We start from the raw sequence: 18,096 nt of genomic DNA on the forward strand, positions 1-18,096 counted from the left end.
GAATAAGTTTCACCAAGACCTACAAATGCCATCCTAGATTATCGCTAACCCTTTTCCATAGAAAAATCCGAGTCCTTGGCATCTTTGCAGCCCCGCTATAGGACCGGTGTTCTGAGGAATGGTTGCGCTTAATGCCATCGATAAGGTTGGAGCTCAAGCCGTTTGATCACATTTGCGAAAAATCTCCATTTCGTTTTGATCCTACAATATCTTGCCTCTTCACATCACACGGTGTCTTAGTGATCTTGTGGCCTAAGGTAAATTTGCCCTTTGAGATTGCGATGCGTAAATCTGAATTTGAGGAGATTCAAGCGACGTTAATATTTCCGTCCTGGTCGACGAAATGGCACGATTACGAAGTTAGTTCTGTCGTAAAAGTCTTGCGAAGTTGCTGAGAAAATTATCATTTCTGTTCTAGTTGACGTAAAAAAGATTTGGGCGCTCACGGGAGAAGGTTCTAGTCCGGATTAGGCATCGATGCATTGTTTTCTACAACGAATAAAAACATTACCAATTCCACGCCAATCTCCTCTCTGCATGCTCATTACATTTTGTACATAGTCTTGTGACAAGATCTCTGATAAGACACTTCCCATCATATTCATGCCATTTGCCTGATAAACACTCTTCCCAATATCACCATAATCCACAGAATCCGCGTTTGTTTGGAAGCAACCATACGACACGTACCAATTTTAAGTCAGATTGCAAACACATTTGAATCGCAGATCAAGACGTGATTGCCCATGTGCAACATGAAGTACATACAGACATTTGTTTCACCAAAAGAGATTGCAAGACTACTCGGACTGGTGTCGAGCGTTGTCTGAAACCGAGATCACTACAGATCAAGTCCACAGAAGAGAGGGAAGCCAGATAATGCGAGAAAGTATTTAGACAGAATATCGAATGTAAGTCATACTAGCAACCAAGTACTACAAAGACACAAAAGTGATTATATTTGTCAATGATTCTGCTGCTTTCACTCTGCAGATGAATGGAGAGCTGAATGACTTATAGCAATACGAGAGCCGCTACTTTCGTTGGCAATTTATTATATGGCTACAAAGGATCCCGGGAGGAAAATAATGTCCAATTTCCTAAAGAGAGATGAGTTTGTCAAAACTTCCGCACGAGGATGATGATTCCGTGGCCTCCCTGATTGGAAGATTTTACCTGGTCCCCCTGGGAACAATGAGTAATGTACTGAGTAGCTGGAAAGTGTTGGTAAAATCCTCTGTTCTCTGCGGAAATGAAACATATTAACTACCAATTCAATTGTGTATAAAATCCGTATATTGCCACTATGATACGCTACCCATATATCCACTCTCCTCTATCGAATGATCAAAAGTCTACGGCTACATAGCCTTCTTCAAAAGTACTGCCGACGCTAATGTCCCCAATCCCAGTATCCCCTTCGATCACCCATATCACCCCTCTTGACACAGCTTGGAGAGACGTGATCTTCCAAACCTCCCCAGGGCCAGATTGCCACGAAACATACCTCATCATAACCGCACTTTCCACATTCCAGCCAAGTAGTCCAATCTAATTCATTGATCAATTCTCTGATCAATTGTTTTCCTTCCTCCTCTTTTGTACCATTTTCATCACTGCTTATTAATTCCCTGACTTCAAACAAAGTACTGCAAATATCACGAGACACCTTAAGAATAGCAGCACGAATCAAATGATCTGCCTCGGTTTTCGGTGTTACCGGTCTTAGATAGTGATTTGCGCATTTCTCAATCGAGGAAGGAATATCAATCTTTTTGTAATCCGAATGCGCGTCCAACAGCAATTTGATTTCCGATAATAACGCCGCTTCTGACGTCTCATTTTGAACCATAAACTTGAGACGATCTGAATACCTCGTAACAATCATATCCACGACATCTTGCCAGTTGATCGTTTCTCTCTTCTCGTATTCTCCAGATTTAAACAATTTCAAGATATCAGAGCGGATTCTCTCCAAATCACCTGATTCGGAAGGTTCGACCAATCTAGGAAGTTCGGAACGAGAAGGATTGGGATTAGTAATATTGAGAGGATAAAAGAAGGCAGAAATCATAGAAGAATAATCGACTTCTACTCTTCCCCCCATGATACCCTGATACCTATAAACCAGAGCCCTCACATATTCAAAATGTCCCACATCATCTTCCCCCTTCTCAAACCCTCCAGATTTGTCGTCTCTCTGAGAGGCACCTAAAAACTCAAGCCCATCTTTGAAACTACAGAGGATAATTTCAAAGCCCGCTTCCATGCGAAGAATTCCTTCGATACCATACTCCTCACCAATCTTACAAAGATCAGCTGCACGGATCCAATCGTTGTTTGGCTCTGTTGAAGTGGGAGAAAGGTTGCGAATGATGTAGTCTGTAGAATCAAGGGTTCCCATGCTGGTTTTTCCGGCGGACATTCCGTCGATGTAGATGAGTTTAGTGAGGGGTTTGGAGGTACGGTAGGTGTGGAGATAACCATGGCTATCTTCTTCTTTGTCATCAGAATCATGAACATTATCATCATGCTTGGGTTTGGGCCTGGGATGACTGTCCATTCGTGCATGCGGAGGAGGACCTCTTCCCGGTCCCCCAGGACCTTTCCCTTTACCTTGACCATGATTTCCAGGACCTCCAGGACCACGACCTCTTCTTGGACGTGCAAATACTTCTGCGTGCTCGATTTCGAAAGCTAACCATTCCATCCCCTCGACCGGCTCGGGTGTGTGGGTTCCATGGTAAAAGAGAGTCCCTTTTGGTACTTTTGCTGGGAAAAAGGACATCCCATTATGTTTTAGAGAAGATCCCCATTGTCGCATAGACGAATGAATTGTGTTAAAAATCTCAGGTGCATTTGCGCGGGCATGTTCCATACTAGGACCTTTGGATGTTTGAAGTAAGAGTGGTGATTGATCAGGTAATGCACTAGCGCTGACCAATAGGGGTAATAGCGGAGCGAGAACTAGAGACGGTGAAAGCATTCTCGATTTCATATCGGCTACTATCCTTCAATTCAAGAAGAACAATGACCAAAATAGAGAAAAAAACTCAGAACTAGAGGAGGACGGACAACACTCAAGTATTTATGATTTTAAAGGCAACACAATCAACAACAAGCAATAATAAGTAATAAAAAATAAAGTTGCGGGTACGCATACGCAGCTTACGACGACGCGATTCCCAAACTAATTTTTATCTTATCAATCTGATCAGTCAGGGATGCAGTGGCGATATGCAACCAATGAGTGAGCAGATTAATAGGGGACTTAGAAGCTTGATCTGCAAGAGTGGGGCACAGTCTATCGGTTCCGAGCTGACATTCCTTCGTCGGTGTGATTCATCTGTTGGGTACATATGAAGTAGACCAATGTGTATAAACGGAGAGGCAGCATAAATGAAGACGTTTTACTTGAGTTGAGAAAAAATAATCAAGTGATATTTCATTGCCATTGCCATGTAGACTTTTGATTCGCCCTACAGTCTTTGAGAGATACGCCCAAGGAAGTGAGCTCTGAAAACGTTCGACTTGCTTGCAAATGAGAAAATGGCACATGAATCGCAGATTTACAGCGGGTGATGATTCAGACTAAACGAATATTTAGTTCAAAGGAACGTCAATGTTCAACATCAAATTCAACCCGGCACTGCCTGACCGAGGCTCTAAAAGTCTGGTGTTAGGAACTAAAATCTCGATAGAAGTCAAGTAATAAGGGGATGAGATGCAATTGGATTTCATTGTTTTCATCATTCATACGCATTTCCTGCCAGCGGCATGTTATAAATCGATACCCTCCATCTCGGCCCATTGAACTATATATTTCTTGACCTAAACGTCTTGAGCTTGGTACGGCATAATATGGGGGAAATAATGATCACTAACCTGACTGTCAGGGGCAAGGTCCAACGCAAGACAACCATCTACATCCTTCTTGTCTGTTTCTGCGCCGGCTTTCAAAAGTGCTACTGCAGTGTCACCTGTGTATGTTTTAGTAAGCTGAAAGATTCGTAGCAAAATCATCAAAACCAATCGGGGATCTCTCCCAATCTGATATATGAAGACAAGTGAACGAAATGAACGTACCGTGACCTTCAGCAACGGCATGATGAAGTGGTGTTTGTCCCGCAACATCGGTAGGATTCAATGGACTTTTATTCTTCAACAATAACTCAACTAATGGGGTGGATCCAATAGCCGCTGCACGATGAATTGCATACTGTCCACGCTTGTCCTTGACTCTACAGGAAGCAGGTGGAGTTTGCGAAAGTAGAAGTTTGGCTACTGGGAGGTTGTTTTTGGAGGTGGCAAAGTGGAGAGCGGTCTAAATGTCAGTTAGATGGTTGTTCGTAGGGGTGCTCAAAATAGTTTGAATGTCATACTTGGTCGCTGAAATCTAAGATATGGTGAGCATCAGTTGAACAGAATCACAACACAGTAAGGACATAAAATACTCTTGGCGTTTACTTCAGCCTCTTTCTTCAATAACAAGTTCACAATATCATCGCCTTCCTTAAGACTGACAGCGATCATAAGAGGTGTCCATCCTGACCCATCCTACAATTTATATCAACAAACTTACTCACAGCCTAAACAGGCACGATATGGACTATACACACCTGTACGTCGGGATCGAAATTCTTCACATTGGAAAGTAGTATGACAATGTCCAAATGTCCATAAGAAACTGCCCAATGAATAGGCAATCTTTCGTCGTCATCTTTCAAAAATGCGAGTTTTGGGTTGGCCTACAATTTGTGAGTACTACTCATATTTGTATATAACCAATTGTTCCATAGCAGAAAGTCTGAGGATCTCCTACATTGAGAAGGGACTCTACGATAGCAGCTAGATTCTTATTAGTAACAAAGGGCGAGAGGAGAGGAGAGGGGTATCGTACTTCTACCATCTCGACAAGCCTGATGGATGGCGTATTTATCTTCTGATGGCTTTTCCATTGTGTTTCAATGTATTCAATACGATTTTGATGAAAGATTGATTGGAAGAAGAAATATTGTTTTAAACTGTTCTTGATATCATATGATGGCGTGGAGGAGGAGGCGTCTGGAATGCAAAGCGACAGCCAATAAACGGCTTAGTGGCTAGTGTGGTGGCCAGTACGGTGGCTTGACGGTCTGTGGCTCACGTTCCTGAAGCTTTATCGCGATAAATTTCCAAATCGCAACTCCTCACACGCGCAACTTATTAACATCAACCACCTCCATTCATTATGGCAACCGCAGTCGCATCATTACCTTCGGACGATCAAATTAAATCTCTAATAAAACAAAATGCCAAACGAACACGTTCTCTTTTCGCAGATACAGAATCAATCCCCGATCCAAAATCTACAGAAACCGCAGATAAATTAGCATTAGTAGGAAGGGTCCACGCCGAATACGACCATGTTCGAGAATTACCAGCTGCCTTGGCTGCAAAACAAGCTGCCGCTGCTGGGAACAGGAGGAAGAAGGCTAAGGTACAAGCTACAGATGGGGAATCGGCTGCAGACAATATCATGAAGATGATCGAAGGAATTCCATCACGAATTGAGAGTTCTGGGGCTGGAAGTAGCACCAGTCTTATAATCCGCGGTAAAGATACACCACCCAATGCGAATGGTCCTTCGATATCTACTGCGCAGAGTAATTTGCCATCCAGCAGCTTAGTACGCAAACAGAATTTCGTCCAAGCAAAACCCGAATGGCACGCCCCATGGAAACTCATGCGCGTGATATCTGGACATTTGGGCTGGGTTCGTGCTTTAGCTGTTGAGCCCGAGAATCGTTGGTTTGCCTCTGGAGCTGGAGATCGTACAATTAAGATATGGGATTTAGCGACTGGAGGATTGAAACTTACATTGACGGGACATATATCGACTGTGAGAGGATTGGCAGTTAGTCCTCGACATCCATATTTGTTTAGTTGTGGAGAGGATAAGATGGTTAAGTGTTGGGATTTGGAAACCAACAAGGTGATTCGACATTATCATGGACATTTGAGTGGTGTTTATACTTTGGCTCTACATCCTACTCTGGACGTGCTGGTTACGGGAGGTAGAGATGGTGTAGCGCGAGTATGGGATATGAGGACCAGGAGTAATATCCACGTATTATCTGGACATAAAGGCACAGTATCAGATCTGAAGTGCCAAGAAGCCGATCCACAAGTCATCACGTCCTCCCTTGATTCCACAGTCCGCCTATGGGATTTAGCAGCTGGAAAAAGTATGGGAGCCCTCACCCACCACAAAAAAGGTGTTCGCGCACTCGCCATCCATCCCAAAGAATTCACATTTGCAAGTGGCAGCGCAGGAAGCATCAAACAATGGAAATGTCCCGAGGGAGCCTTTATGCAAAACTTCGATGGTCAAAATGCTATTATCAATACCCTCAGTGTTAACGAAGACAACGTATTATTTTCCGGAGGAGACAATGGATCGATGGCGTTCTGGGATTGGAAAACAGGTCATAGATATCAAGCGCTGGATTCTATCGCCCAACCGGGTTCTTTGGATGCGGAAGCGGGCATCTTCACGAGTTTATTCGATAAGACTGGGTTGAGATTGATCACGGGAGAGGCGGACAAAACTAGTATGTGCCTCTATTTCCCTTCATTCCTCTTTCCGTCTTACCCTCAGCAACCTTTGCACCCCCATTCATAAGGAATTAATGCTAACCACCCCTTCCCCCAACAGTAAAAGTATGGAAACAGGACGAACTCGCAACCCCCGAATCCCACCCCCTCGAATGGAAACCAGAGCTTGGACGACGAAAATTCTAAACACACATATGTATAATATGAAAATGTAAAAAGGCATCGGAAAGGTATTTGGGCGAAGCTAGACGAGACTAGGCAGTTTAGCTGGGGGCGTGTTTGGCGTTTTAAGAAATTGCGTGCGCAGTGGTTTTAATACTTATTGCACACATATACCATTGCTACATGAATGACAGCCATTTTGGGGAATTTGCATCTTGAGATTATTGCTTCTTTCTTCATATTACTATGCTATGCTGATTTATTGTGTATGATAACGCTGGGTATCAATTTAACCGTCGTTTTATTTACACATTCCAAAACTCTCGCTACTCCTACCCTTACCCCTATCCCACGAACCCTAAGCCCCTAATCTCCGGATCATCTTTAAAAGCAACCTTAACATCTTCCTCTCCAATCCCCAACCTAACCTTGCCCATCCTCTCGGCTTTTCTCACTTCTATTCCTATGACACCAGCCTCCATTAATTCCATTGCCGCCTCGCCCATTCCCTGAACTCTTGCCCCCTTTCCTGCTTGTTTGCCTCTGGTTTTGTCTCCATTATTAACGCCTCCAGCCGCCCCAGCACCCGTGAGCAAAAACCCTACTACACTGCCCCCTGTATCCAGCTTCGCCATCCTCCTACACTCATCGACCACCTCTCCCACAAGACACTCCCCTGTCCCCGCCCTCCTCAATCTCAATACCAACGCAGCCAAGAACATTTTTGTCGCCAACGGTAATGCTCTTAAATACTGTTGTAATGGACTCGTCGTCGCTTCATTGATAGCTTTCTTGACCGTTGCTATGCTAACCACACCTTTTCCCCTCTTTTCTTCTTTGCCCGGTGTTTTAGAAGGTGTATTCGGGGTGGAGAGTGATTCCGATTCGGCGATTTCGACGGCACGACGACAAATATCAAGGGCGCGACGAGCATCGCCGGATACGGAGGCGACTTTGCGAGAAGCGAATTGGATTGCGTCAGGGTGGATTAGGTGGGCGGGAACGTCGGTTAGACGGGAGGTTATGATTGTTTGGAGCTGTTCGTGAGTATAGCCGGGGAAGATTATACGGGTTAGACCTAAAATTTAATGTCAGCTATGGTTGATCGAAGATCAAAGGGCAGTTTGACATACCGAGACGTGAAGAGATTTTGTTGGAAAGGGTACGCTCAGGTAGATCCATGGTATTGGCTACAGCGAGTACGATCAGTTTGGAATGCCTCAGACCAGGCCAATTGAAAAAATTATACATGACGCTTTGGTTCTTCGTTACCAGTTGGTCTAGTTCATCCATCAAAACAACGCATGGTTCTCTTCTCGGGGATGGTTTGCTGAATTCCCTCTCCAATAAATCCAATGCGTGACTTGGACTCACACGGTCTCCTTTTAGAGCTTCCCATAACAATGCATATGATTGATGTGGATCTGTGACTTTCATTCCGTTAATCTCGACGAAAATAAAAGGATCTAATTCATCGGCTGAAACTGATGCATTAAGCTGTGCAACAACTTCTCGTACCGTTGCGGTTTTCCCGGTTCCCGGAGTTCCAGAGATATATATACATGAGCCAGTACCATCTGTAATAGCAGCTGCAAGATGTGTGTAAACTGATGAGAATTCTTCTTCACGACAGGGAAGGGTATCAGGAACGGATGAAACGTGAAGCCGTGATCGAGCTGTTTGAAATGGAGAAGCATTAACTAATGGTGAGAGCATACGCATTCCCAAAGGCGTAAATTCTAGTGGCTTCTTAACGACAATCCTATAGACACTGTCAGCTGGGAATCTTTTTGATCAATTGTTAATGACGAACCGTTTGTGACTGGGAGTAAGTAGCTTGGAGGGTGTGCGTGGTTTTCGAGGGGTTATAGCTTTGGTAGTCTTTTGCCTTTTCCTCGGCGTTGCTAAGATTTCTTCATCCACTTCATAATCATCATCATGTTCAGATGCTACACTCGCGTCATCATCTTCATCAAGCTTCTTTTTCTTCTTAGGATTAGGAAGGGCAGGCTTCTTTCTCTTATTGCTTGGCAGGCTATTTTCGATCTTCTCGATCAATTTGTCAACACTCTCCTCCGTATTATGGTATACATCATCCCACACGAATTCATCTGTATATGTGACAGACTTGCTGTGTAATCCTCGGCGACATATGAACGTTTTGCCATTTTCTTTTCGATTTCTAGGTATTTTCCCCGTTGGGAATTTGACTTTGAATGCTTCTTGGGATAGGATCGTAGCTACGCCATTAATGGTCGCCAGTGAAATTGTATCGAGATCAGAAGATATGTAGAGCTCGTTCTATAGTTGTTAGCCGCAAGAAGCAAGAAACAAGCACGGAACCTACTTACTTCTAGGAAATCGGATCGCTTCTTCGTTTTATTGTGAATATCATTTGGGCTACAGAACCACCAAATATTTGCTTTCATTATATCATGGTATGATTCGGCATTCTCGTCATAGCCCTCGTCTTCTTCAAATCCTGAGATAATTCCAACCCAATTTGTATTCGAAGTATCATTATTTATTAAAACACAATCTGCAATCCTGCAGACTGTCTTTCCAGCCCTGGCACCGACAATCCTCCTAGCCCCTGCACCTTTCGAGAGTCGACGCGTTCTCTTAGCTGATGAATTTTCGCCTCCCTTAGCAGTGGTCTGCGATGGTGAAGCATTCTCTTCGGAATTCTCGTCGCTGTATATCCATTGCCATTCAGCCTCTTCGTCCGAGTCCTCGTCTTCATCCGAATCCTCCCTCACCGTGCGGCCAGCTACCAAACGTTTTCTAGCATTCTCAGCTTTCTTTAATCGTGTTTTTGCATCTGTAGGTAAAATTGCCTTTGATTGAGGGAGTATTGCTTTTGGCGGAGGTAGTATTGGAGTTTGTGACATCTTAAATATTGGGGTTCTTCATCGGATCACCAAAAATATGGCATGTGTTGTTGATTGACCTTTTTGAGTTTAGGTAATGTAAAGCTTGAACATTTCATTCCATGTTTTATTTAACCTTGTACCTGAAATTAGTGGAGTGCGGGGAAAGCTTACTATATCCATCCCTACGGCATTGATTGATGGCTTTTCAGGGGTTTCATCTCATCAAATTCAACATCATCAGTTCCCCTGTGAAAATGAATGTCAACCTTGGAACTTCCAGCAGATCAGTCTCGCTACTAGCTACTAGGTACAAATACGTGTGCATTTCTGAGATCTATGAACTGATAATTGATACTCAATTGCTATTATATTGATATGTACAAGAACTACTGCTGAATGCCCAATACATACCTACTAAATGTGTCACTCAAAGACCTTGAAGTGCTGTACCTTTTGTACCTTTTATCTCTCATCTCGAGAACAGAGGCAGAGGGTCATCTCAAGGGTGACAAACAACATGAATGGTCCATATCACATATCCATACCAGGTAGTTCCTCTAGCCTCCCAAGATAGTGAAAGTGGCTCAGATGCGGCCGATCTCCGATGTTCCTCCGACGCTAAGCTAACCACAAGTTCCTCTGGAGTTTATAATTTGTCTTTCGATTTCGAGGAACCTTCTTCCCACAACCTTGGAATCTTTATTATTTGGCCATTCTTCAAAACAACTTTTCCACATTATATTATAATGTATCAACATACCTTAAAGATATGTCCCATCATTCAAAGAATCTTCTTTATATGACCGCTTACAATGACTTTTCTTTTCCAAAGAAAGATGTCCTCTTGGACTCTGGTTTCTGGTGGCTGCGACAAGCCATGGAGGAAGAGAACTTTCTCTCCCTACCATTGGTAAGTAAATTCTCAACCTTTTCAATCCTTCGATTCATAATGACAATATCTGGGCATCCCACATGAAACCATAGACTAATGAGAGATATAGGCAAGAGAGCAAATACTTTTGTTGTAGGTTCTTGCACCATTCCTTTCAGTCACATTCGGACATTGTATAGAGAGATCAACAAACATGCATCTCTGTACTCAATTTACCAAGCCAGACTACCTGGCAGGTCATAAGCACGTCGTCAATCATCATATTTTTATATCCTGTGGACTGCATGTTCATGCTTGAAGTCAAAGTATCCAGATGGATTGGTGTGTGTGGACTTGGACCAAAGTCAAACGTGATGATTGGTTCAAAGAAGATACCCTTTGCCAGATGTCTCAAGACTTCTCTTTCCTGCATGTGGCCTAAGTGATCCATGTTGAGCGTTTGTGCTTATGCGCGGATAGATGCATGTGCATTGGAGTCACATAGCACTTTATGTGCGTTTGTTCGATCGGTAGATCTTCATACGAGGCAGCTTTTCAAGAGTGACTTTCATCTGAAAACTTTTTCTTCTCATTTAGTTATCGATGTTCTCATGTGGAAGTACGCAAGTCAAATCTCAAGAACACTCACATCGTTGATGCAATATTTCCTTTGCGTAATTTCCGAGAAGTAACCAGCCACTCAATAAAAATTCACTGATGGTACGATAGGTCTCTTTCCTTTTGGATCCTCGCCGGTTTTCTGCCGCTGTAGAGGCCAATTGGCAAGTTTAGCCATTGAAAATTGTACTGTTGAGGTAAGAGAAATAGAACAACCTTTTTCACTTCTCATTATTTACATTTCACCTCGGAAGGTGACACGAAGATTATTACTTGAAGTCTTGTCATATGTTCGAAGACCAGAATTAATATCTACAACTGGCAATTCGAATCAGTTTTTCCTCTCTCTTCTCTCTCTCTCTTCACCGCTTTACATTAGATATTGATGGTGAATTGGAGAAAGAAGGAAGTTCCCGTCATTTTGTTCTTCACCCGCCTAATTTTCTAATTTCAAGTTCGGAAAGAGCGTGACTTTCTTCCTTCCTCTTCGGTTGCTATAGGATATTCTTGTCAACCTAAAATCTCTCCACCTTCAATCCATTTCCCATTTCCCATTTCCCACTTCCCACTTCCCACTTCCCACTTCCCACTTCCCATTTTCCATTTTCCACTTTCTTCTTCAATTTCTTTTTGACGACAACAACAACAACCACAAATTCTGATTCTTAATTTTCCTTCTTCAATCGAGAAATTGTTTCTATCTTGACACCACTGCTGTTATTATCAAACTCTTCTTCGAATTGTCTCAACCTTTCGATCAAACTCTCAATTCTTCCCTTCACGCAGTTCAATCCTACTCTTTTTCTGTTTTGAATTGGTCTAATCTTACTATTCACAACCAGTTTAATCTTCTCACAATTTTCAAGTGTGCTAGATCGTGTGCCACTTCTTACAGTCACTCGTCGTCGTATTCCTTCTCAAAGAAAGAAGTATCGAATACAGATCGAAAAAGATGTCTTCAAACAAGCTCGCCACGTATGCAAAGTTTTTATTCTCATAATGTTATTTCAATCGAGTATACAGCTAATGTTTACTAGTTATGAGACATACAATGCCGCCGCTTGGTGTGCGGAATCGGAAGCTGGCGACGCCGAAGAGGCACCCACCCCGGCAAATAATGTCGGAGTCAGACCTCCTGTCATCCGACAGGAACTTTCTAGATCGACCTCGGTAATTAGAGGAACCGATACTGGTGGAGCTGGCCGCGGTCGTAGCATTAACAATGCTACCCGTGGACGCGGTCGTGGGACCAACAGCAATGTTCGTGGTCGTGGGCGTGGAACAGCCGATCGTGCTAGAAGCCGGAATGGCAGCCACCGTGGTGGCGGAGTCACTCGAGGTAACTCGAGCGGCAATGCTGGCCGTGGCGGGCACCATTCCGTACCTACGGTACGTGGTAACGGTAAGTCATACGATTGAAAAGTATATTGTCATTAAGAATACTAATAACTATTAGGACGATTGGTCGAGATTGCTCCTCGGGGAGGACATTCTCGCGATGGTACTGGCTCTTCTGGCCACGTACCTTCAGTTAACCATCGTGCCGACCTGGAATTACCTCGTCGTCCGGTTAAGAAAGTCGGAGACCCAGGTCTCAATTCAAGCACTGGTTGGGCCGTCCCAGCTGGTCTGATGACCGAAGCCAAGAAATTGCAACTGGAGAATGAGCGAAGCTCGCGCACCGACACAGCACGTTTTTTGAAGAAGCCTCTTGACGGAGAGATATTCTCAGCCATTGTAAGTCCCCTCTATCTATTGCTTCAGTTGGTTGCAGACACTGATTTACTATAGGGATTCTATCAATGGCCAGTGCGTAGGGGAAACCCAGAGCGTTTATTTGGCGAAGAACTGAAGGACCTTGACCATCTAAAGACCACTTGGAAAGTCTTTATCCAGTGGAATCGTGCCCATCGCTGGCTAGCAATCTCTGCTTTGTCACCATCCAGTCAAGCCACAATCAATGAAGTAATCAAAGGTATTCGACAAGCTACTGATAGTGCCGTTACTCGTGCAAACATGGAAGAAACAGTTTTTATTGTTGTACCACCACGATTTTCTACTGAGTCTACTCTTCTTGAAGCATCTATCAGCTTTGAAGGCCAAAAGCATGTCTCTGGTATCAAGTTTTCTAAGATGTCTTCCAATGAAGAATCAAAGAAACCAAGTCCCGGTCGCTCCTTAAAAGTGGAGGCCACCGTCGAGCAGTTCCGTAACGAGTTGAGTGTTCATCTCAACCATCTTACTCGTCTCGAAGACCGCATGCAGATGCGAGTACATTTTGGAGAACTACATCTCACACGTTGGCAAACAGCCCTGACTGATGGCGAGCAAGATTGGGATGCCTTCAAAAAGATGATGGCTCGTAAAGGAATGAGAGGCGTATTCGAAAAAGCGTAAGTTTATGATGTACCAGAGGTTTATTCACAGGCTGACATGTACCCACTTAGTGTTGATCCTCGAGCTGTCATTCACATGATGGCTTATGTGAAGTCAAAACTTAACAAATTCATGGTTTGGAGTAGCACGGACTACGACTTGCAGGACGTGAAGCCAAAATTCGTTGCGATCCTCATCGTACAAAATTCATCAGGCCAAATGTTCCAGATTGAGGCAGACATTGACACGGTCTATGGCGGATACCAATGTGGTGTAGTCAAAGTTGTTGAGGAAGAACGTCGCAACAAGTGTGTGGAGATTGTGACTGTTGACATTGAGTAAGTTGGTGATCCTTGACTTCTTGATCACCTACTAATAGAGATAACCCATAGACAAGTTGATTGGACCATTGAAATCATCAGTGAGACAGCCGGCACCGTAGTCGACAGCTCGTTTCAAGCCTTGGTTCAAAGTTGCTTGCAACCATATGTTCGTACGGGATTGAACACTCGGAGAATGGAGGAGCGTAAAGACAAGTATGGATTCGTATATCCTAGAATTACCCCCCGTGTTCAGGCTGGTCTATGTGTCGAGAAGGTTACACTTCAGAGCATCTATAGGTTCAAGACTCAAAAGGGTGGTTACTGTCTTGAATTCACCATCAACAGAAACTGGAATGGTTTGAGCACTGTAGCAGAGCCAGATGTTAGTGCCGGAGTCACAGTTTTTCATGATCTTTGGGATACAGATATGGAGGCAAATGATCATACTACGATGGACCGCGACTGGCAGAGAGATATGAGTAACTTCTTTCCGGCCGGGGGATTCAAAGCTTTTGTCGAAGAGCTCGATGAACTCCTCTTGAGTTTTCATCATTCAAAGAACGAAAGCAGAGCTTAATCACCAGATCGATACTACACATCAAGTGCTTTCATAATTTTACTATTTTGAATTTGCTTAAAAGTCTCTTCGAAGGAATCACCTCTCTGATCCCACTTTTTAAGTTTAATTACATCGACCCTTTCTGATTTCTTTTTGCTGTCATCTTCGAATGATAGCAATCATCATCGGAATTTCACTCGGCCCAAAAACAGCCTGCACTCTACAGCGAATTCTTCAGACTTGGTGTTTCCCTCGACTTGACCATTACGATTCTAGTGGTATCCCGAACGAATTGATTTCTTTACGAGATCATTCGATTTTTGGCATTTCTTTCTTTTTCCTTTGAAACCATAGCGCAGAGATATCAAGATGTTGAAGCTGAAGCAGCACCTGGAGTTGAGCTAAGAACTTTCTGGCGTAAAACTGTACTTAGAGATTAGTTAACAATTCATTGATTTTGTAACCAAAAATAAAGTGAAGCATACCATCTTCAACCACGCGTAGACTATTTGACTTGTTGTTGACTATAATTTCTAAATCCTTCAAGTTGGTTCCAATTTCTTCAACTTTTGCTTCGTAGAATTTGGTTGCATCTTTGGTACTCTAAGGTTTGTGTGTAAGTTTCGAGGAAGTTTAAGGTACATGTGGTTTCTATAATGGAAAGGAAGGAGTATATGAAACGGAATTGAGCGAAGTGCAAAGGGATACTAAAGCAAAGAAGAAGGATAATGGAGAAAATGATAATCATACCTTCTCAACATAGAAACCAGTTCCAACATCTACAATTACATTTTCGGTATCTGCTAATTCGCCGGGGACGTAGAGGGATGTTGTGAGAGGTACGAGGATTGGTTTGCCTATGGGATTGGGAGGGGTTGTTAGCTTGGTATAGTATAGGTGGGAGCTCGGCTTGTAAAATCTCGAGGGTAAGGAGAGGAAGAGGAAAGGAGGGTGGAAGAACATAGAGGAAAGAGCAAAGTGAAAGATCTGAGGTATTTGGTTTGGTTGACGAGGGAAGGGTATGGAGAGGAGAAACGATTGAAGCGATTGAGGAAGAGAGGAGAAGAGTAGAAATATAAGAAGCTGCGCAGGGTATCCTGTCCGTCTTTTGAACCGTAAGACTGGTAAAGCTTCTTCGGCATCTCTGAGACCCCTCAATTTCTCAATCTCTTGTGCTCTCCCCTCGGATATCTCCTTCCTCCAAGCCCAAGCTTTACAGCTCCCGCTTGTAGCCTCGCTTTCCTCTTTCCACTACCCAGTGTTCCGTTTCTTCAATCCCCCCCTCTCAAAGAATAAATGAAGAAAACCACAAACAAACTTACCCTCAACAGTCTTTCCAACACCCGTACTAATACTCCTCAAACATTCTCTAAATTTACTCTGCGCAGCGCGAAGTTGTTGGAAGGAAGAGGTGAGATGTTCGAGTTCGTCATCGAGTTGTTTCTTAACTTGGGACAATTGGGCGGTGGTGAGAGAGGTGAGATCGACTGTGTTTTTGTTAGGTTTGGGGGCTGGAAGTTTAGAGCGGAGGGGAGAAGAGAGGATTGCAGAAGGAGAAGAAGAGGGGAGGAAACGAACTTTGTTGGCCTTTTTGCGCCATTTTTACGGGTTCTTTTGAAAGCGCGAGAGGGAAAGTTAAATAGAAGGAAGCGGAAAGGTATGCGGATAGTAGATGGTGGAGTTTGAGAGCTTCGAGTGCGAAATGAGTGGTGGGATGGAATCTACTTAATTTATTTTGAGGTGAGGTGATGGATGGAGCTTTGTGAGGTGAGGTTTGTGATTAGTCAGCTATGTTCCCCGCGGTGTGGTGAGTGGATGTTGAACGACAATAAATCAAGTCTTCTCTGTACGTTTACTTGATTGAGTATTGGGCTGGATGGAATGATGAGAGTTATGATAATAAAACCAAGTGGTTATGTCTGGTCACTTGTGATGAACTATGGAATTAGAATTATTCACTAGTTGAGGTTATGCACCATTTTACGTGGTTTGGGTATCTGTTTTACTCCGAGAGCAATACTCACTGTTATTGACGGCAAAGTTATGATGTTTAAAGTCCATTCCGAGTTAAGCACTCTCAGAGTGTAACTGTCAGATGCTCATGTTAGCCATTCAACGAAAGATAAGGGTGCAATATGGCAAAGTACATCACGGATTCTTAAGCTGAAGGGCAAGAAGTCATCCCAGTGGTCTAATATCCGTCACCATGAGTTCTTGGTCGTTTTTAGTAACTAGACCGAAGAGGGACTGATTCTTTTGAAACTTTTGCTTACAATCGAGTCTGTTCTCACGGATTGAGTATAATTCGGAAGTGTTGGGTGATTTTCTTCTCTTCTTACTTCATTATGGCTCGTTTTATCTACAGAAAGCTACGTCTCTTTTCGAGGATTGCATGAAGAAGGACAGACGGAAAGATCATGAGTGGAGTCCGACTGTGATAGTAAGGCCTATTTTAAGCTAGTTATATTATGTTCCATCCGAGAGAGCTCAAAGCCAAAGATTCTGCAGCTAGGAAACAAAGTTAGGTTGTCATTCTGACCCTCGCTGTTTTCATGTTGGTGAATAAACGCCATAATGTTTCTCATGTTGAAACTCATAATTCCCAAGCTTCCAAGAAAGATCTGGATCTCTGGGTTCCTTTCACTGGGTATTAAACCTACAAGTGTTGAGACCATGAACTTATGGGTACAACCAATACTAAATCTTCAACATAGTACGATAAATATTACATCTGAGCAACATATTGATATGAGAATGACGAATGACTTTCCAAACTGAAATAAAACTGGAGATTGAGAAAGAGTAATACAGAAACTCAGAATAGTTAGATATTCAGATAATAATTCAATGCATCTTTACCACTTCCTTTAATTCTTTTCCTTCTTTTGTACCACCTATTTTCTTGATGATTTAACCTTTTGTTCCGTCTCCCATATCTCCCAATTCCCCGGTGGTTTAGCGTCCAAAATTTGGCATCTAGCCTCTCCCCTCTCCCCTTTCCTTTCTCTACTCTTCCCCTCCCCTCTCCGACCCAAGTTCCAAATCCCAGATCTCCAATAACCTCGACAAAATCTCGAGTTCACTTCTGTATACATATTTACACACATACAAGCCTCCACATAATCCAGTCATCTATTTTCTAGCCTCCATCTTCCATTTCCGTGGAACAATCCGCTGCCACATATACATGTATACGTGAACTGGATCTCACTCTCTAATAACATATACCTACACAAAGGACTCTTGCATAAAATGTATGTCTTTCCTCGTCGCAACCATCCCGAGCCACATCTACACAGAAAACAAACTCACAAATAAGAAGCAAAATAAGAATGAACCTCAATCAACAATCATCACAACGTATGGACTATTTTGCAAAAAGCCAAATTCTACACCCAACTCACTATATATCATTCTATCCCCATCAATCACCCAATAACTCAAATCAAATCATATCAGCGAAATCTGATCTCCAACCCGATGATAGAACTTGGAAGAAGAATAAATTGGTATGTAAAGTAAAGATTGTCTATCTATCCACCTATCCACCTAGTAACTGACTATCTACTCATATAAGTAACAAGTACTGCCGCGCAGCGAAAGCGACTGTGTATAATCAATAGGCAGGCAGGTGGGTAGATACACAACCCTCCCTCTATACCATACCCTACGAGTCTTCACTTCACTTCACAAATCAGAACGAATGAGAGCAGGTGT

General features: G+C 43.2%; 6 protein-coding genes across 6 annotated transcripts; 2 read left to right on the forward strand and 4 right to left on the reverse strand.

Annotated features, from left to right (window-relative positions):
- Positions 1–1,393: 1,393 nt before the first annotated feature.
- EAF02_012031 (uncharacterized protein) lies at positions 1,394–2,998 on the reverse strand (the record flags this gene model as incomplete). Its single annotated transcript, XM_038908079.1, has 1 exon — positions 1,394–2,998. One exon carries the CDS (start codon positions 2,996–2,998, stop codon positions 1,394–1,396), a length of 1,605 nt encoding a protein of 534 aa, XP_038752099.1.
- Positions 2,999–3,780: 782 nt separating this feature from the next.
- On the reverse strand, positions 3,781–4,958 carry EAF02_012032 (uncharacterized protein; the record flags this gene model as incomplete). The annotated part of the gene is made up of 8 exons (XM_038908080.1): positions 3,781–3,831; positions 3,886–3,980; positions 4,087–4,324; positions 4,383–4,396; positions 4,455–4,557; positions 4,620–4,748; positions 4,823–4,848; positions 4,901–4,958. 8 exons carry the CDS (start codon positions 4,956–4,958, stop codon positions 3,781–3,783), a joined length of 714 nt encoding a protein of 237 aa, XP_038752100.1.
- Positions 4,959–5,230: 272 nt separating this feature from the next.
- On the forward strand, positions 5,231–6,783 carry EAF02_012033 (uncharacterized protein; the record flags this gene model as incomplete). The annotated part of the gene is made up of 2 exons (XM_038908081.1): positions 5,231–6,593; positions 6,698–6,783. 2 exons carry the CDS (start codon positions 5,231–5,233, stop codon positions 6,781–6,783), a joined length of 1,449 nt encoding a protein of 482 aa, XP_038752101.1.
- Positions 6,784–6,908: 125 nt separating this feature from the next.
- EAF02_012034 (uncharacterized protein) lies at positions 6,909–9,693 on the reverse strand. Its single transcript, XM_038908082.1, has 4 exons — positions 9,111–9,693; positions 8,573–9,060; positions 7,893–8,530; positions 6,909–7,837 (listed from the first exon to the last, which is right to left on the reverse strand). The coding sequence occupies exons 1-4, from the start codon at positions 9,648–9,650 to the stop codon at positions 7,104–7,106; spliced, it is 2,400 nt and encodes a 799-aa protein (XP_038752102.1). The 5' UTR covers positions 9,651–9,693; the 3' UTR covers positions 6,909–7,103.
- A 2,380-nt stretch (positions 9,694–12,073) lies between these two features.
- On the forward strand, positions 12,074–14,397 carry EAF02_012035 (uncharacterized protein; the record flags this gene model as incomplete). The annotated part of the gene is made up of 6 exons (XM_038908083.1): positions 12,074–12,096; positions 12,159–12,523; positions 12,578–12,858; positions 12,913–13,514; positions 13,569–13,835; positions 13,890–14,397. The coding sequence occupies 6 exons, from the start codon at positions 12,074–12,076 to the stop codon at positions 14,395–14,397; spliced, it is 2,046 nt and encodes a 681-aa protein (XP_038752103.1).
- A 346-nt stretch (positions 14,398–14,743) lies between these two features.
- Positions 14,744–15,979, reverse strand: EAF02_012036 (uncharacterized protein; the record flags this gene model as incomplete). The annotated part of the gene is made up of 5 exons (XM_038908084.1): positions 14,744–14,802; positions 14,865–14,982; positions 15,130–15,236; positions 15,702–15,866; positions 15,958–15,979. The coding sequence occupies 5 exons, from the start codon at positions 15,977–15,979 to the stop codon at positions 14,744–14,746; spliced, it is 471 nt and encodes a 156-aa protein (XP_038752104.1).
- Positions 15,980–18,096: the final 2,117 nt, after the last annotated feature.

The sequence above is a fragment of the Botrytis sinoallii genome (assembly GCF_014898435.1).
Source record: "Botrytis sinoallii strain Bc 23 chromosome Unknown BSIN_039, whole genome shotgun sequence".
In the NCBI taxonomy this organism is placed as follows: Eukaryota; Fungi; Ascomycota; class Leotiomycetes; order Helotiales; family Sclerotiniaceae; genus Botrytis; species Botrytis sinoallii.

Excerpts from the sequence above, each read along its gene's own strand:
- EAF02_012034 (XM_038908082.1), bottom strand. The coding sequence starts at position 9,650 with ATGTCACAAACTCCAATACTACCTCCGCCAAAAGCAATACTCCCTCAA. Across the intron at positions 9,061-9,110 it reads AGCGATCCGATTTCCTAGAA|AACGAGCTCTACATATCTTC; the intron begins GTAAGTAGGTTC and ends TAACAACTATAG. Across the intron at positions 8,531-8,572 it reads CTTACTCCCAGTCACAAACG|TGTCTATAGGATTGTCGTTA; the intron begins GTTCGTCATTAA and ends CCCAGCTGACAG.